The sequence below is a fragment of the Kogia breviceps genome, chromosome 5 (genome assembly GCF_026419965.1).
Source record: "Kogia breviceps isolate mKogBre1 chromosome 5, mKogBre1 haplotype 1, whole genome shotgun sequence".
Taxonomy (NCBI): Eukaryota; Metazoa; Chordata; class Mammalia; order Artiodactyla; family Physeteridae; genus Kogia; species Kogia breviceps.
Genome location: NC_081314.1, coordinates 124,911,828 through 124,932,579, shown reverse-complemented (window position 1 = coordinate 124,932,579; position 20,752 = coordinate 124,911,828). Strand labels below are relative to the sequence as shown.

The 20,752-nt window shown below is 34.0% G+C and overlaps 1 protein-coding gene across 2 annotated transcripts in view; it reads left to right on the top strand.

Moving 5' to 3' along the window:
- The window catches only part of TMPRSS15 (transmembrane serine protease 15), a 148,886-nt gene that overhangs the window by 25,189 nt on the left and 102,945 nt on the right, over positions 1 to 20,752 (top strand). For both annotated transcript variants that reach the window (XM_059063874.1, XM_059063873.2), the window contains 3 exons: positions 2,350 to 2,481; positions 8,458 to 8,566; positions 16,733 to 16,839. In XM_059063874.1, the coding sequence (XP_058919857.1) occupies positions 2,350 to 2,481; positions 8,458 to 8,566; positions 16,733 to 16,839 (348 nt within the window). The remainder of the gene's footprint in view (positions 1 to 2,349; positions 2,482 to 8,457; positions 8,567 to 16,732; positions 16,840 to 20,752) is intronic.

Here is a 20,752-nt window from a genome sequence, read left to right as displayed (position 1 = left end):
TGTAAAATAGCAATTGGAATATGCCCCATCTCTTCTGTGAGTGCAAGAGTTGAGTTCCAACCCTCATCAACTTTCACCTTGACCACTGAAACAGTTTCTCAATTTGTCTGCTCTCTTCACATGATTCTCCACTTGGTCCTGGAATTGTCTTTATGAAACATGGACTGGTCATATCACATATATATGTAAACACTTTCTTATAGAAACTTATAGAAAAATATTTTAATATGTTAAAATATTTTTTTAAAGTCCCCCAGAGTTTGGCACTAAACTCCCTTCCTGCCATAGCTTCAATAAACATCCCAACATCTGGATAAATTAGAGTCCTCTGTTCTGTATACATTAATATGCTCTTGTCATATCACTATGTATACATTTCACATACCTCTCTTCCTTGTGCATTTCTAAGCATCCTTCAAAATTTAGTTTATGTGAAGATGCTTTCAATCCCTGCCTCAGAAGGAAAATAATCCATGGTGTAGCCCAGTCTTTGATGTTCCCATATCACTTTTTTCTGCATCATTTAAAAAATTTATTAGTTAATGAACCAGTCTCCAACTAAACTCCAAGCTCCATGAGAATAGTTTCTGCCTTACTCATCCTTTTATCTCTATCCCTTAAAAATCCATGACACAAATAAATAGAAATAAATACTGGTGGAGTGAATGAATGATCATTAATCAGATCAAAATATCCCAAGGGGTGTCACTTGCCAGTGTGGTTTTGAAGTTCAATCTATAAAGTTCAATAAGCAACAGACAAAATATGAAACATCAGGAAGTGAAGTTCCCATGAGAAGCATTAGATCAGACAAAATTATAATTTTCCTAGTTATATCCCTAAATCTATTCTTATAGATGCTGAACACTTAGAATTCTATTAACTACTGTTAAAATGAGACATAGAATTTCTAGAATAATGCCCTTTTTTTCTCATTTATTTATTTATCAAGCATTTATGGAATACTATCAGCACTATGCCTTTCATGGATTAGGGACTCAACAATTAAGGACTCTCTTGATGAGTATCTCATATATATCTCATAATATGCATATGTGTTTATTCAATACCATTTTTATCATTTTTTATTCTCTTAAGTGGGAGTATTTTGTCATTTGGGAATGGCTCTGGTTTTTATCCTTTCCTATTTTAGATGTTAGGTGATCCTTGAATCTCCCAATGGTTTATATCCACGTTAATTACAGACAATTACAAAAGTCCAATTTAGTTGTATATATACTCAGCAACCCTGTCTATAATGTTCCTAATTAAGTATTATCTTAGCAGATTTATTGACAGAAGCACTTTTCTTTCTCCAGTTAATTTCTTGGAATATAAGGAGAAATTTCAGAATCAAATATATGTTTAAAACCCAGCAGATGGCAGTGCAATGCTGGTTTTAAGATTAAGAACAATAACAAAAAATGTTATTGAGCTTAAAGATTTTCCAAAAACTTTAAACTGTCATTGTTATTCTAATCATAGACAAAAAATATTCAAATTCTCACATTGCTTAGAAAAATAAAAACATATGTGTTTATCTAGTGGGCATACAAATATATTTTTAGAATTGCACCTAAAATTTCCAAGTCAATTTCTAGGAGTAAAATGTGTTTCTCAGTCCATCTCTATGTCTAGAAATGTGGAAGAGGAGAAGGGGAAGGACAAGACAGGCTGAGAGATGCAAATTGATCAGATCATGGCCAGAGTATGGCATGGAGCCCTTCAGGGCCATGTTTGCACCTTTCCTCCTAAGAACCTCTGATCCAAGAAGCAAGGAGATATTGAACAGAAATAACCTTTGGGTTTCTCATGCTCAATGCGCTGGAAATTTTAAGTGTTTTATTTTACTATAAAATAGGTTTCTTTGACAAATTTTGCTCTGCAAGATGCAAACCTTGACTTCAGCCACTATATTTTCAAACGATAAGTTTATAAGTAAAGGAAGTGCCTACTAGATACTGCAGATGATGTGATACATATTCCAATAAATTGCCCCACATTACACATTACAATCCTAGGAGGTGTAAATATTGGTGACTAAATGTCCAAACTGTAGTATTGATTTGTCGAGGTTAAAAATCAACAAAATAAACATCGTATTTGACATCTATGAAGAAATATGTATCATTTCTTCAAAATTTAAAAGTCTAAGTTTTTACAAATGATCAATTCATTAAATTAAATAAATATTTCTTTTGGAAATTGAAATACATGCTTATAAGTAAGCATATACTTACGCAAATGACAAAACATACATAATAACTATCCAGACATTGTACAGATCTCATTGGTTGGAAATTAAATCTGCTATGCGGGAAACTTATAAATCCAATCTTTTTTTAAAAGGAAATGTCTCAGTAGAGTGCCCACCTGATTCAAGGCTGTGTGCTGATGCTCTAAAGTGTATAGCAATTGATTTATTTTGTGATGGAGAATTGAACTGTCCAGATGGCTCTGATGAAGACAATAAAATTTGTGGTAAGTGATGACCTTCCCTCCATCTTCCCCCTTCTTTTCTATCCTTCCTCACTATGTACTCACACACATACACACACATCCCTCAAGTACCAAAAACTACTGGAGAATGAGATATCCTAATAGCCATGTTTATAATTTAATACAAAAATCTAAAAAATAATTATATTAATATTTCCTAAACTTTATCACATGACATTAAGCATATCAATTAAACAGAATTCCATTTGACAAGTGTAGAAAGAATGCTGTGGTTAATATCTGGGGGAGGAGATTGGCATTAGTTTTCATCCCGTATTAAGCTACTACAAACTATTATGAATTTGAACACTTTTTCACTGTCTTATCATAATATTGGTCATTTTATTTTTGCCATTTTAACAGTTTCTAACTCAGTAATCACCACCCCTTAATTTTGATCGCTGACTTGATTAACCTTTTGCCAAAGAAACAAAAGATATATTAAAAACTGTACTTGAGTTGTAGTTCTGTGAATAAGGGAAATCAGCTACAAATAAGAGCTTCATGTTTGATCAATAAAATATCTGTGTTTTTTTTGTAAATTTTGGCATTTGTTTTGAGTGCTAATAATTTTTTAAATCACTGTTATTATTATTATTATTTAACCCTTAAGTAGTACTTACTAAATGCCAAACATGGCTCAACGTGATATAAACATATTTCTTCTTTGGCTTATTTCTTCATTTTATCACTGGATAATATACACATGAAAGATTAACACATAAATGTACATACAGATTGGTAAGGAATGTGAGGAACGATCTGAACAATTCTAACCTATAATTTGTTCTTGAAAAATTAAACAGCAGGAATTGAACAATTTTTTGGTGTGGTTTACAATCAGTTTAAAAATTGACCATGAGCACCATTAGTTCCCGAAATGTGAAAAGACTTTAGTTACAATTTGCTACACTTTGTTCTTCTATTATTTGTTACACTTTGCTCTTCTTGCTTGATGTTAATTGAAGATGATTGCTCCATTACCAACTGAAGTTTAAAAAATTACCTATCCCCTCAGTATATACTTGAAAAGACAGGCAGTTGTTCTGTTTCCCAGAACCAACTCAAAAACTGGCAACTTGACTGAAGAGTCTTCTACTAAGCAATCCTAATTCAAATGTTCTTGGATAAAATTCAAACCTCAGAGTTTAACTACATACTTTGAAGTGCACTCAGAGCATATTGGAAGAAAGTGTAGGCTACAGAATATTTTTTAATCTATTTTATATAACTAAGTTACTTAAAGAAAAAGAAAGCAACATCCTATTTTGCTATGGTTTGCAGGCAGTTTTCAAAACCTTTTCACAGAGAATGTGATACAAGTGTGCCATCATGAGGTACTAAAGGTGATGCTGATTTATATTTCAAAACTAATGTGTATCAAAGTGAGACACATACTTTAAGCCTGTATAATGATGATCGATAACTTTAAATGGGGAAAAATATATAAGATGAATAATCAGACAATGAACCACACCTATTATGTGCTCTTTATTGCCATGGAGTTTATAATTTTCAAAATAAATTAGTATCCGTGCATATCAAAAAATAACCATAGAAATATCCTATGTGTGGCAACTTGTCCTAAAACAAGTTATAAGGCCATGAATTATTTTTCTTAGTCATTCTAAACTCATGACATGAACCTCACTATTAGAACTGAATTCTCTAAATTTGCCTGAAGGACATAATCAAACTGCATTGTTATTTTTCAATATCATGGAGGTTTTATGTTAATTTAAACAGTATCAATTCACCATCCATGTCACTAACTTTCTTAAGCCTCTGAATCCTTGTTTGCCATTTTTTCTTGATTCTCTTCTTCATTTGTGTTTTAAAGTTAGCATTATATCTATTTTTGAAAAACAATTTAAAGTTGTTGTAGAAAAAGTGGACAAATCAATTACTCTATCCATCTAGGATTTTCAAGCATATATAAGTTGTTTTATTTATTATTTAACCATGAATAATTGTGAGTTCTGCACCTCAGCCCACCTCAAACTTCTATAGCATAATTTCTACATGAAAGGCCCTATCCATCAATCTACGTTCACTGAAAGATTATTTTAAGAGAATTCTCTATGTGAAACTGACCTTTACTCTATCTCTTTTTTCTCCTCCAGCTGTGGGCTCTAATTCTAGTTTGTGTTATTAATAGAGTCATAATAATATTGACTTTCTAAACAGCTTCTTTTTTAGTCTTTAGTTATTTAGGTTTTCACAACTTATAGCTGACTATAGTGGAACCAAGATTTCTTTAAATTGCTTTTTTCTTCGATGAAAATTGCATCAGCAGAAAAGTTCACTTTTTAGCTGACCTATGAGAAGAGATGCTGACTCACAGCCTTTAGGCTAATGTTCAGGCCTGTTTGGAAGTTGGCAAGTGTCTCCACAGATTGTTTGCATGCACAATGTATGTGCATGCCTTATAAGTATGTGCACAATAGATAGGCAGAGATCATGTTCGATTTACGTTCCTGAAGAATTCAAAGCCCTGAGAAAACACACAACTAATAAACATTGAACCAACCAACAGACGGAGCTCTCAGTGGATCCTAAGAACACAACTATACGAATCCCATTCCATTACAGGCAATTTCAGATAGTGCAATAGAATGGCTGATATTATTTGACAGGCTCATTGATCTCTCACTGAGAATTTTTTCTGATGCTACACTTAAAAGCACTTCGTAGTCAAAAATTATAATCCTGAATACCCAGTAATCCTACTCAGCCATGGCTGGGTTATATCTGTTTTGCCAAAAGTCTGTCCTGCTTCATGACATGTAACATTAGGTTCTCCAGAAATATCCTGAAATTAAATGAAAGAATGTACGAGAAAGTCCCTAGCACAAGCCTACATCTTGAAATGATAATATTATGGCATTCTGAATTTTTCTATTATAAGTAGTTCAATATTATTGTAATTTTATTTTAAATGTGTTCAGGAATATTCTTCTTAATCTTTACTTAAGTGCAGGAATTCCCAGAGGCCCTTTAGAGCAGAGCTAGACCTGTAAGTAGATTATCCATTTCCACTAAAACTCAGCAACTTCATAGAAAACTGAACAGGCAAACTGATCATATTCTTAAGGGCAAGCTAAATATTACGATAAACAATCTTAGCAATGTAAGACAATTGCAGTTTATTTATCACTTACGTTATAGTCCAAGAAAGATGGCAAGAAGCTGTGCTCTGCAGGTATTCAGGATGCCGGTTCCTCCACCATCCCTCCTGCGCCAAGTTCTCCCCTGGATCCTTTGCAACCTACTGAGAGACAATGGAGAAATGTTATAGAAGATCTTTTTAGAAATCATATCTGGAGATAAACACAATCACTTTCACTATAGTTTATTAACCAGACTGTCACGTGACCCATTTTAGGATGTGCAGTCTAGTCAAGTACCTAGAATGGGACTGAATAAGGGTATGGCAAACATACAACAATCTCTGCCACCAGGATCATCATTCAGCTTTTTGGAAATTTATGACCCCCATTGTACAGCCCAAAGCTGTTGATATCTTCCCCGTGAATATGTAGTGAGTGGACGTGAAGAATTACTAAAGTGTTACCAGCTTTGCAAATAGGTTTTACAAATTCTAAAACCGGTCTTGTTTTGTTCCCTTTTTCACTCTATATTTTTTTGCTCCCTCCTGTTTGTTGTGAACTGCTGCTGCAAATGTGATGTATATTCTAATTTTAAAAACACTGGACATGACGAAATTCTTTTAATTTTCTGTTTCTTCTTTCATTTAAAATTTCTCTCTCTCTCTCTCTCTCTCTTTCTCTCTCTCTCTCTCTCTCTCTCTCACACACACACACACACACACACACACACACACACACACATCCTGCTTTTCAACGACTGAGTGATGTCACCCTGATAGCTCTATATATTGCGGTATTAGGCTAATATTAGGTATTGCCTGGCTTTGAATCAACCTTCGTAAGCTGGAAGAACTTATTTTAGTTAACTTACCCGCTCTGTTCCTCAGTTTCCCCACCTAAAACTTCATAAATTTGTGGTGAAGGGGACATTAATACTTATATAATGACCTTAGAGCAATGCTGGCACATAATAAACATTCCACCAACGCTAACGGTTATATTTTAAGGCTGGTAGGATTGATTGTTCTTCCTTACTGTGTTCTTAAGTGTCATAGTTTAAATATAAAATACTTATAATAGTAGTGGATTTTCTTGCACTACCTACACTCTTGGAGCCCACATGTTTCTTGACAAACTGTGACTAAAAAGCTCCATATATCACTTAAAATACAAGCAGACACTAGTCTTACTTTTATGGTCATTGAAGCTAAGGGATTAATTGTCTCATTTATATGGCGTGGTTTGTGATGCACAGAGAGTTCAGAGTGAAGAAGGAGATTTTTTTTTACAACTAGAAACTGATTTAGCTCTTCATTAAACAGACATATATTTTACTGTTTATCTTCATATCATACAAATTAGCCTTAATTGTCCTTTTTGCTCCAGCAAGTATTACACATAAAGTGATTCAGTTCTCTCAACAAGTCACAATTTTTTCTCTTTAATTTCCTGAAGTCTATGGTATTGGGTTATTATCTTTTCTGTTCTTAATTTTTTCTTTTTTTCCTTGGGAATTGGGCTATAATAATCCAATGCAATTAATTCCTAGGACATTATTCTTAAACGGACTTTGAATCTTAAAATTTATTTACCTTTTTTTATGCCTCTACCTTATATGCCTTTTAAAAATATACACCAAAAGTAGCAAAAAGCCAACCAAAATGTGGGATTTTTACCAAGATTTCTATGTGCTTTTCAATTTCTTTCTTCTGTTCATATAAAATACTTGATGTCATATAATAGCTTGTGTTTTATAACTTGGCAGAATTACTGTGTAATGTTACAGTAGGTTTTTCAATTTATCAATTTAGGGTTAGCTTATTCTGCACTCAGATTCCAAGGGCAGCAATTTAATTTTGATAAATTTCCTTGATTTCCCTGCCCTCTATCAACACTTCTGACATACGAGGAATAAACAAAATACCAAAAGAAAAAGGACACATTCCAGGAGTCATTATTTTAGAATTATGGTGTCAACAGTAGTAAGAATATAGAAAATAACCTAAGAAAAACTAAAGATTAGGAAAATCAAATAAGTTTTATTTTTAATGCATACTATACATAGCAAGTATAAAATAAAAAGCTACAAATTATGACTCCTGGTTCATGTTTTCAAGATTTTAATCTAGTAGGAAATGACTCAGATATAAATTAAGACAACTAGTAATTCATGGCATTAAGGAGATGTAAGAGAAGTAAGTGAAATAAATGTGCTACAAGAATTAAAAGAGGAAAATGAGTTGTCATGGGAAAGAAAAACACACTCAGGAATATTGAATGAAAATACTGAGCTAGATTGTGAGTTCATTCAAAAGGAGCAAAAGTGATGAAAGTTAAAAGTTGTGTGGAGTAGATTGAATAGAAGGATCTCTTCAGGCCCCTTGCACCATATGTATCATTTGCCTGGCCATTTTCTGATCATTTTCAGGAAGATGTATCACTTAGTGCGCATAGAGGAAGTTCACTCTAGCTCCAATTTAATGGGGAAAAGAAAGCAAAAAATAGTAGTTGCTTCTTTAAATTGGAAGTTTACAATTCAGGTATATTTGTTTTCTTACAAATATAAAAGAATATACTAAAAATGCAACTTAGCTATGGGTATTTAGAAATAGAATGATTTTCTAAAGGATCTATAATGGAGTGTGTAAGAGTATTTGAAAATAGCTAATAGATTTAAAACACAAAATCTGATCCATTTGCATTCGATCATTTTAGTTTTGTGAAATGGCCTCGTATAGATTTAGTCATGAGTATTCTATGAAGGTTTGTTAGGCAATTTGAATCCCATTTCATTTGAGAAACCCTTCCAAGATTGTTTTGTCTAACATTAATTGCCATTTTTTCACAGCCACAGCTTGTGATGGAAGATTTTTGTTGACTGAATCTTCTGGGTCCTTCGAAGCTGCCCATTATCCAAAGTCTTCTAATCCAAGTGTTGTTTGTCAGTGGATCATACGGTAATATATCATCTTCTATTCCATGTTCTTAAGTCATAAAGTCTTTCTCTGATGCAGTTAGTCTTACCATCTTTAGTAATGTATTTATTTTTTGGACAGTTTTTTTCATTAACTAGGAAGCAAAGCCTTCCCAGCTGATACCCTCTCCAAGAAATTTCTCTCTCATTCTTAACCTTTTAAAAAGGAATTTTGCCCTATGAACAATAAATGGGGCCATCTCATTGGGCTTTGTAGAAAGTTTTTTTCCATATAGTTGGCACAAATCAAATGCTGCCAAAATTAACATCATGCCTGTATGTCTGTGTACTGCAAGAAACTGTATTTCACTTAGCTGCATCTTAGCTACAGAGAAGTTCCTTCCTCATTATGCTTGCATCCATGTGAAATCTCCGATGGTGTGATTTGGTCATGGCGGATCAAGAGCTGGGAAACCTATTATACTCATCCTTTGTGTTGTATCTTGAATAACACTTAGTTCACTTACTATATATTTGACCTCCAAGTCTTAATTCAATTGACGAATCCAATCTTTATGATGATCAAAATAATCAAACTGCTGATAGCTGGTCTACATTAATATTTGCCTAAACATTTTTCACAGAGGAGTATTACCTAATGTTTCTCTCAGATATTTCAAGGTAAAGATCATTTGTACTAGAATAAATATAAGGAGCTCTGAAATAAACTCATTACAATTTTTTTTAAAGTGCGAGACTTCTCATAGCCTTAAATAAGTTAAGATGCAAGTAAATTTCCCCCAAAATGTACAGTTGACCCTTGACAACAGAAGGCTTAGGGGTGCCAACAGCCCATGCAGTCAAAATCCCCATATAACATTACAGTTGGTCCTCTGTTCTATGGTTCCCCATGGTTTGTGTAGTGTTGTAGTATGCATTTATTGAAAAAAATCCACATATAAGTGGGCCCACACACTTCATGCCAGTATTGTTCAAGAGTCAACTGTATATATATTTTCTGTTAAGCCAGTGAACATTTTTCCCCACAGAGCATTCAGCACAAGTGCTTTGTAGAATTCACTTTGAGAAATGTATTCTAGTTCGTTCATTTCTCTAAACAGCTGGATGGGATTATGGTTTCCCAATATGACTTACTATATATTTATTTTAATCATTGTGATAACTCACTAGAAAATGGGGAATCAATATAACAGCTGGTTAAATAAGGCTAAAAGACAGAACTTTGGGTTCTTGCCAAACAAATGATAGGAAATGGCCCCATAAAGACTCACAAGAGTTGTTTTTCTGAGTAGACATATTCCAGAGATGAGATGAGGTATGAAGGGAAGATTGTTCTAAATACATTTACTTGGCATTATTCAGGGAACAAAGAACATCTTGTTCTGCTTAAATAATTTCTATTTTGGAGCTCAGCCTCATGTAAGTCATGTGATATAGCTAAGAGCAAAATTTCCTTTTTTTCATGCTCTAAACAACATGTTACTTGTGTGCCAAAGATAAGATTTTGTATTTAAAATGGCAGTTCTAGGGGCTTCCCTGGTGGCGCAGTGGTTGAGAGTCCGCCTGCCGATGCAGGAGACACGGGTTCGTGCCCTGGTCCGGGAAGATCCCACATGCCGCGGAGCAACTAAGCCCGTGAGCCATGGCCGCTAGGCCTGCGCGTCCGGAGCCTGTGCTCCGCAACGGGAGAGGCCACGACAGTGAGAGGCCCGCATACCGCAAAAAAAAAAAAAAAAAAATGGCAGTTCTAGGTAATTCATGTCAAGTGAAAACTTAAAAATTTAGAGGACATCGTTTCTAATATAATCACATCATATTTAAAGAGAAGCATTTATAAATGGCTATTAGCATTGTTCATAAAAAAATGAAAAATATTCAATTATTTACCTAAAATGTCAGCAGAAAAGAAAAATCTTAAATTACTTCCTTTGAAAATGGAAAGAAAATGAATTCTAACTGATCTACATTCCTAACTACACAGTGATTTCTTCATGTGATCTTTGGAATTTTATTAACACTAAATAATGATAATTTAATTGTTCAATCCACTTCTTAGTAGAGCTAGGTCAAAACTACAGGGAGGTCTTATAAGCAGATCACAATAAACTTTTGCTATAATAATACATAATATCATTTATGTAATAATCACACTGTTAATTAAAGATTTATATGGTTCTATTCTTTTTACTTCCTTTTCCATCACTTAACTTTTAAAACTATTTTAAGAAATCAACCATTAATCTAGGGATGATTTTTAAAACCTATAGAATCTAAAATAAATAAATACTGTACTTCATGATAAAATTATGATTTAAAATTATATAAATAATCTAAGTGTATTTTCTTCTCAAAACTGATTACTACATTAGAGATGCATTAGACCTGATGGTTTGGTTTTTCCTAATGGTGATCAAAGTGGGGTAAAGACAATAATGTTTCTTACAGGCTTGGAAGACCAAATAACTATTGGAGAAATGGTTAAAATGCAATTAAGCTATATTTTGGGATTATATTAAGACCACATGTAGCAGAGTGTCAGTGATGGAGATTGTGAGCACTGGAGACTGTCTGCATGGGTTTCAAATCTGTCTTCTTCAGATTCAAGATATGTGATCTCAGACAAATAACTAAATCTCTTAGACTCAAAATTTCTACATCTATAGAGTTCAATATCTCTAACTACAGGGATCAAAGTCATTATGAAAAGTAATATTGAATGTAAAACACTTAGCACTCTATTATATGCTCAGTAAAAATGGGCTCTAAAAAGAGTAGCTATTGACACAAAAATGTAAAATATAAAAATTACATTTAGGAAATTATCCTTTCCTTCAAAAATTCAGAAGGTAACTCTGGTTAATATTATAAAAACATCAGATATGATATTGTCCAATTAATCTCACCTTTATAAATGCCTTTGTTTTATTGAAAATAAGTTGGCTTTTCTGAAAAAGAAGAAAGTAGAAAACAGTATGCATTCATTTCTCTCCTCTACCTTCAATTATCTACTCTGAAAAAGTAAACAGCTTCTGAACACAAAGTTTCCTAGGAAGCTCCTCTTGCATCCTTTAGTTTCTTGAAAACAACATCACTTGTTAAAAAAAACAAACAAACAAAACAAACAAGCAAACAACAACAACTAAAAAAAACCTCACTGTTTTCTTGCCTGGAGACACCAAAATTTTCATTAAAATAACAGAAATCATCCCTGAAGGCAGCTTATTTCTTCTTCCTCTGTCTTCTTCAGTTTTGATGCTGGATTTCCTAAAGTTCTCACTAGCAGGCTCACTCTCCACATGGCTGAAGAGTCCTAACGAGGTAGAATTTTTTTAAACAGCTGCCATCATCTGCTTTTCTCTCCTTCTCTCAGTCTGGGCTGGGAGTATCTCCTGCTCCCTCACGTTGAGACTTCCACCCCTGTCAACCTCCTGTGGTTACTAAATACATCTGAGGGTAGCTCATGAGTGTGGCATCTTCTGCATCTGCCTATCTTCCTCCAGTGACCCTCAAACCTGAGAGCACATCACAATCGCTCCTGGAGTATTTAAAAATATACGTCCCCAAATCCATTCCAGAACCATGGAATCTGATATCCAGGTTTGAGGTCCCTGTGTCAATATTTTTTAAAAACAACCCACCAATGTTCTAACCTCACCTTCCTGGCAGCAAACACTGGTCAGATCCAAAATCCTGGGTTACTGCTTACATGTCTTTTAATCCTCCCCTGCTAGTCGCTGACATTGCAGTGTTGTCAACCCTACTCCTTGAAGACTAAACCTTAGCCCTGCCTCCAACCCCTCATCAGGAATCTAATACGTTTGCCAAACCTCAGGTCTTGCCCCAAATGGACATTTCCCAACCATGAAACTTAGAGTTTCAAAATTAACTACATTTGTGATGAATGTCCCCAGTTTACCAACTGATCAAGGTACTACTGATAACTTACTGAAAATCCAAACTTGCCATGCCCCTGGGCAGGAGCCATGGTTCAATCAGCAGCCTCTGCAGCCAGCCTCTGAAGCCAAGTATCTTCTCAGTCTCCGTCTTGGTTTTGGAGACTAGATCTCTCCCTATTATCCACCCTTTCAATATTCAGCCAGCTTCAACATTATCCATGCTCTTCTTTAATTGTTTGGCCTTCCTCCTTTTTGCAGACTTTGGGGGAACCTTGTACCTCCAAAACACTAAAGAATTATTCACATTTCTGATCCTACACTTCAGTGAGACAGTAGAGTTATAAATAGGCATTGCCCTAGACACATTTTCCCCAAACTGAAAATTAAAATTTGAACATTTTCCCCCACAGACCATTCAGCATAAGGTAGATCAGCCATTGGCAATTTGATTATTTTGATCATCATAATGATTGGATTGGTCAATCATATTGAGAGCTTGGAGATCAAATATATAGCAACTTATCCAAATTTTATTCAAGATTTAGCACAAAGGATGTATACAGAGGGTGTTCTCAGGTTTAATCTGCCATGACTAAATCACACCATACGAGATTTTCATACAGATGCTGGCATAATGAGATAGGAATTATTCTGTAGCCAAGAAGCCTCAGCTTTTGTTCCCCCACAGATATGTCGATTTAACAGTGAAATGTGAACCAAAAGTCATTTATGAGAATTCCAGAATTCAGTTAAGAAGTTGCATACCCCAGGTGAACACAAAGCCAAGGACAGCTGCACTGAAATGGACAAGAAGATCAAGTTCATTTTACCCTCTCTCAACTCCTTTCCCAACACAGCACAGCTCGGCACAAGTCTTGACTCACTACTTCTTCCTTGGAAGGAAAAAGAAGGATGAAACATGCATCCAGTGTCCCAGCTTTTCCAAGAGCTGCCTGAAGGACTAGTTTCTGTCTCACTTCATATGGATAAGTGATGGAACTGGTATTGTTTGGATGCCTGAAAGATACTGAGAATAAAGAGAAGTGGATATAGCTTGCTATGGCCAGCAGGGCTTGATACAATTGGGAGAAAGTGCACAATTCAAGGCTTCTCCCTAAGGATGGAAAGAAAGAAGTGCAGCATGCTTCCAACATTCTAACTGTTTCAAGAGCTTCCCCAGAAATGGGTATATGTCTTGCATGAATGCAGAGCTGATGAGCCAGCACAATTTGCATGGCCTGTGGCTGCAGAGAACAAGGTATAGTTGGGTGACTTGCTGTGGTAGGACCAGAGAATGTGCAGCGCCACATACAGACACCAGAGAGAGCAAAAAATTAGACACCACTGAAAAAGAAACTTGCAAGGTTCTAATTGCTCTTGAACAGTCAATGGATCTCATACTAAATCAAAAAGAAAATTAGAAAATATATTGAAGCAAATGAAAAAACAAAATACCAATTCTTATGGGATACAGAAAAAGAAGTGCTAAGTGGAATAACCTAGAAGAAAAGGATAAATCCCTAGAAACTTACAATCTACTAAGGCTGAATCATAAAGAAATACAAAATCTGAACAGACCATTTACTAGTAAGAAGATTGAATCAGTAACTAAACACCTCCCAACGAAAAAACCATGACCCACTGGTTTTACTGGTGAATTCTACCAAATATTTAAAGATGAATTAATACTAATCTTTTTCAGACTCTTCCAAAAATTGGAAAAGAAGGAACACTCACTTTGATACCAAAGCCAGACAAAGTCACCACAGGAAAAGAAAACTACACTCCTGATAATACACCCCTGATAATATAAATTCACAAATCCTTAAGTAAAATAATAGCAAACCAAATTTGATGGAAAATTAAAAGGATTATACACCATCAGCAAGTGAGATTCATCTCTGAGATGCAAGGATGTTTCAATATATAAAAATCAATCAATTTGATACACCACATTAATGGAATGAAGCCTAAAACTCACAGGATCCTCTCAACAAATTCAGAAAAAGCTTTTGACAAAATTCAACCCCCTTTCATGACAAAAAAACACTCAACAAAATAGGGATAGAAGGAAATTACCTAAATCTAATAAAGGTCATACAAGAAAAGTCTAGAGTAAATATCATACTCAATGATGAAAAAGTAAAGGCTTTTCCTCTAAGGTCAGGAACAAAATAAGGATGCCCCCTCTCACCATTCTTATTCAACTTAGTACTGGAAGTCCTAGCCAGAGCAATTAAGCAAGAAAAAAAATGTATCCAAACAAGAAGGGAAGAATTAAAATTATCTGTTCACAGGTGGCAAGATCTTATATATAGAAAACCATAAATTCCACAAAAATCCTGTTGGAAATAATAATTCAACAAAGTTACAGGATACAAAATCCACATAGAAAGACAACTTCTGTTTCTATACACTAATCATCCAGAAAGGAAATTAAGAAAACAGTAAAAAAGCAGTAAAAAGAATAAAGTACTTAGGAATAGCAGTAAAAAGAATAAAGTACTTAGGAATAAACTTAATCAAGGAGGTAAAAGACACAGTGAAAATAATAAAATATTATTGACTGAATTTAAAGACAAATAAATGGAAAGACATCTAATGTTCATGGATTTGAAGACTTAATATTGTTAAAATATAATAATGTAATATAATAATGTCCATACTACTGAAAATGATGTATAGATTCATCACAATCTCTATCAAAATCCCAATGATTTTTTTTAAAAAAAGAAAAAAGAATCCTAAAATTCATATGGAACCACAAAGGACCCCAAACAGCCAAAACAATCTTGAGAAAGAGAACAAAGCCTCATACTTCCTGATTTCAAAATATATTACAAAGCTACAGTAATCAGTACCAGTATAGTACCAGCATAAAAATAGACATACATACCAGTGAAACAGAATAGAGAGGTCACAAATAAGCCCACACATATATGGTCAAATTATCTTTGACAAGGATGTCAAAACTACACAATGGGGAAACAATATAGTCTCTTCAACAAATGGTGTTGGTAAAACTAGATATTCAGATGCAGAACAAAATTGACCTTTACCTTACACCATACACAAGAAATAAACTCAAAATGAATTAAAGGCTTAAATGTAAGACCTGAAATCATAAAATTCCTAGAAGAAAACATAAAAGGAAAGCTTCATAACGTTGGTCTTCACAATGATTTCCTGGATTTGAAAACAAAAGCACAGGCAACAAAAGCAAAAATCAGCAAGTGGCAGTATATCTCATTAAAAACCTTCTATACAGCAAAGGAAACAACAGAAAACAAAAGAATGAATAGGCAACCTAAGGAATGGAAGCAAATATTTTCAAACCATATATCTAATAAGGGGTTAATATCCAAAATATATAAGGAGCTCCTACAAAACTCAATAGCAAAATAAACCAAATAAAAAGTGGGCAAAAGACTCAAATAGATATTGCTCAAAAAAAAAAGGCATACAAATGGCTAAAGGGCATCACTCAACATAGTAATCATCAGGGAAATGCAAATCAAAATCATAATGGCCATTACCAAAAAAACAGAACATTATAAATGTTGGTGAGGATGTGGGGAAACTGGAACCCTTGTGTGCTGTTGGTTGGAATGCAAAATGGTGTAGTCAGTATGGAAAATAGTATGAAGGCTCCCTAAAGGCATAAGAAATAGAACTACCATATGATCTAGCAATCCGATTTCTTGGTATTTATCCCAAAGAATTGAAGTCAAGGTCTCTAAAAGATACACACTCCTACGTTTGTTGCAGCATTATTCACAATAGCTAAGAGGTAGAAACAACCTACATGTTCATTGACAGATGAATAGATAAAGAAAATGTGGTCTATATATACAGTGGAATATTATTCAGTCATTAAAAGAAGGAAATCCTATCATAGGCAACAACATGGTTGCACCTTGAGAACATTATGCTAAATGAAATAAGCCAGTCATAGGAGGACAAATCCTGCATGATTTCACTTATATGAAGCATATAAAGTATTCAAACTCAGAGAGTCAAAAAGTACAATGGTTGTCAGAGGCTGGGAGAGAAAAAATGGGGAGTTACTGTTCAGTGGGTATAGAGTTTCAGTCATGCAAGTTGAAAGAGTTCAAGAGAGCTTGTGCTTATAGTTAAAAATACTGTTCCATACATTTAAAAAATTGTTAAGAGAGTCTATCCCATGTTACATATTCTTTATCACAATTAGAAAAATACATTCATATTCTAGAATATATTGACTTGTGCCAACTGTTAAGAGTGTAATAGTCTATTTTTTGCTTTTAATTTAGTGTAAACCAAGGATTTTCCATTCAACTGAGCTTTGATTATTTTAATACATATTATACAGATGTATTAAATATTTATGAAGGTGTGGGTTCAAGCAAGATTTTAAGAGGTAAGTTAAAACAAATATACAGTCCATTATCAAAATGAAAATATGTGGAAAACTTTTTGGAGTGATGTGCTTTCCCTTTGATTTTTTTTTTTTTTTTTTTTGAGGTTGTATGTCTGGCTTTACTTTCTTCAAGATATGTAGCAATATGATTTGTAAAATAACCCATTCTCTTATCAATGCAAGAGTTGTGTTTTTTTTATTGGAGTGTAATTGCTTTACAATATTATGTTAGTTTCTGCTGTACAACGAAGTGAATCAGCTATATGTATTCATATATCCCCTCCTTCTTGGACCTCCCTCCCATCCACCACCATCTCACCCATCTAGGTGATCACAGAGCACTGAGCTGAGCTCCCTGTACTATACTGAAGGTTCCCACTAGCTATCTATTTTACACATGGTCGTGTATTTATGTCAAACCTAATCTCCCAATTCATCCTGCCCTCTCCTTCCCCCCCATGTCCACACATCTGTTCTCTACATCTGTGTCTCTATTCCTGTCCTGGAAATAAGTTCATTTGTACTATTTTTTTAGTTTCCACATATATGCATTAATATATGATATTTGTTTTTCTCTTTCTGACTTACTTCACTCTGTATGACAGACTGTAAGTCCATCCACATCTCTGCAAATGACCTAATTTTGTTCCTTTATATGGCTGAGTAATATTTCACTGTATATATGTACCACATCTTCTTTATCCATTCATCTGTCATTGGACACATTTAGGTTGTTTCCATGACCTGGCTATTGCAAATAGTGCTGCAATGAACACTGGAGTCCATGTGTCTTTTCAAATTATGGTTGTCTCAGGGTATATTCCCAGTAGTGGGATTGCTGGGTCATATGGTAGCTCTACTTTTAGTTTTTTAAGGAACCTCCATACTATTCTCCACAGTGGCTGTATCAATTTACATTCCCACAAACAGTGTAAGAGGGTTCCCTTTTCTCCACACCCTCTCCAGCATTTATTGTTTGTAGATTTTTTGATAATGGCCATTCTGACCACTGGGAGTTGATACTTCATTGTAGTTTTGATTTGCGTTTCTCTAATATTTAGTGATGTTGAACATCTTTTCATGTGCCTCTTGACCCTCTGTATGTCTTCTTTGGAGAGATGTCTATTTAGGTCTTACATTCATTTTTTGATTTTGAACTGAATATGAGCGTGTACTTTAAGTTACTGAAAGGAAAAAGAAAAACTGGTCCTGATTATAAAAATTAATAATTTAGTGCTATGTGTAATCAAACTTCTTAGTAATAAAGGATGTACTGTTTCACATGATTCTCTTCTAATTGATGTTTTAAAAATCATGTGGAATTCTACTATACTGTAAGTGTTGCTCCCCCTTCAGCAAAATTCAAACAAACCCTAAAAACCTATTTTTCTTCAACAATGAATCTCTTTTTTTTCTATTCTTATTATGCACTCTGCTTCTGGGTCTCTTGAAGGACTATTACTAATAAAGTTGGTAAAACAATGAGTAGATCAGGATGTAGTCTCACTAAATGGAAGGTGTGGATGGTATTGTTATTATGTAGCCATTTGTCATTATGGACATAGACACCGATGGGAGCTGAAAAAGGGCAGGGAACACTCTAATAATACATGTATGACTACCCCACTTTATTCCATCTGGTCCCCAAATGAATAGACCTATTCATGGTAGCCAACAAAAGTAGGAGTGAAATTCCAGGAGGAAATAAAATAAGGATGAAGAAAAGAATGTGGCAGCGGAGTCCAGGGAATAACTAGTTTTCCTTACACTTTTGAGAAATAGTCAATAGTCATCTTAGCAGAGCTAAGATAAGGATACAAGTGACATCTCTTATTAACATGTATATAAAGCTGCATTTATTTTAATAATTTTGGATTTTAAATTGCACTTGTGAATAATGAAAAGTAGATCCTATCGGATAAATGTTTTGATTGACTTATTGATTTCAGAAATATTTAAGCATATGATGATAATAAGTACTTTTTATTGGGTGCTTTTAATATGACACATATCATACTGAGTGCTCTATGTGGATATCCTTGTTTAATATTTTCAATAAATCTATACAAAGTATGCATTACAGGAGAAGAAAATGAGATCTAAGAAGTTAAATGACCACCAGTTCACAAAGCTAGTTAGTGTTGGAGATAGAAATCAGACCCAGACCCTCCGACTTCAAACACAATGCACTTATTCATTGCGCTTTAAAAGTCCCAAGTACAAGTATAATCATGAGTATACCTAAAACAGATGAACTCATGGTAAGTCACATTTGGCTTAAATAAATGGACCAGCCATTTCACAATCTACTTATTTCTGCAGTTGATAAATCTAGTTCCTTAAAATTATGTCAACATAAATATTTACATAGGTGGACAAATAAGCCAGTTCATATAAACTTCTCCAAGGGCTAATGTGATATTAATAATAAATTTTAGCATACTTTGATCACTTGCAATATGCAAAGTAGTGTTCTCAACACGTTAACTCAAAAAAAAAAATTATCCCCTAAACCATATTACACAGGTGCTATTACAATCTTTATTTTACAGATAAAAACTAAATTCATAGAGGTTAACTGCCCAAAAATGATAGGTGTAAATTACCCTCATGTTCCCTTCTCTTCAGATACCATTTGCCTGAACGCTATTTTTACTTATTTTCACATGCTTAGATCATCAGAAATACATAACTAAATCTTAGAATCATTAGATACAGTGATGTCAATAATGCACAAATAATTATCATAAAAAGGCAATAAACTAAGAAATAGAAAAAATTAACAAATAGAAAAAATCTAAGAAAATGAATTTAAATTATAACAAATAGGTAGTTGTTTAATTTTTAAGGTCTTTTTGAAATATAAATGTATTTCAAAGTTTTTTAAATTAAATATTTTAATTTAACTTGAAAAAATATGAGAAATGGCATTAGCTGTTAAAATTACATTTTAAATTTAAAATAATACCTTTTTAAAAGATATGTAAAAATGTCTTACCTCCAGCATCTAGCACATGCCTGATATATTGTAAAAATTTAGTATTTGTTGATTTAAATTTAAACCAGCAGGTTTACATATCATGGTATTATAGTAGTTAGAGATCAATAGCATTTCTTATAACTCTAAAGTTATTTTGTTTTGTAACAATGCTGATACTTTCACTCGATTCAAAATCCCATCATTTTTTTCTAAATATTTTTGCAAATTTCTTATTGTGAGAGATGTGTACACAAATTACTTTTATTAAATTACAATTCTGGGCTTCCCTGGTGGGACAGTGGTTGAGAATCCGCCTGACGATGCAGGGGACACGGGTTCGTGCCCCAGTCTGGGAAGATCCCACATGCAGCGGAGCGGCTGGGCCCATGAGCCATGGCAGCTGAGCCTGCGCGCCCGGAGCCCGAGCTCCGCAACGGGAGAGACTACAACAGTGAGAGGCCCGCATCCGAGAAAAAAAAAAAAAAAAAAAATTACAATCCAGAATAAAGATAATTATCTTTATCACATGGAAAATATATAGATATTTTAATTAAATCAAAGAAAATAAGATTATGTAAAGGAATTATAAGAAAATAAAAGTATCCAGTACCATAAAATAGTTCTTACATACTTGATTAGGGGTAAATTAGTATGAACAAATTTTAAAGGCATTTTTCAGTCATTTTTATATACAGTCATGATGTAAAAGTTCTCTGGTAAAAAGTTTCAGAGGAAGGTGAGCATTTCATATAGATAGATGATATAGAATGCAATAGAGTCTTTTCCAAATAAGTGTGGAAATCAGGGTAAATCAGAATAGATTAACAGGATAGTAGTCAAAAATGTTTTCTTTAAACTGTAGTGATGAAGGTAAAATATTCAATTCATTGGTGGTAATAATTAACAGTACTGGGTACGGAAGTGGTAGAAGAT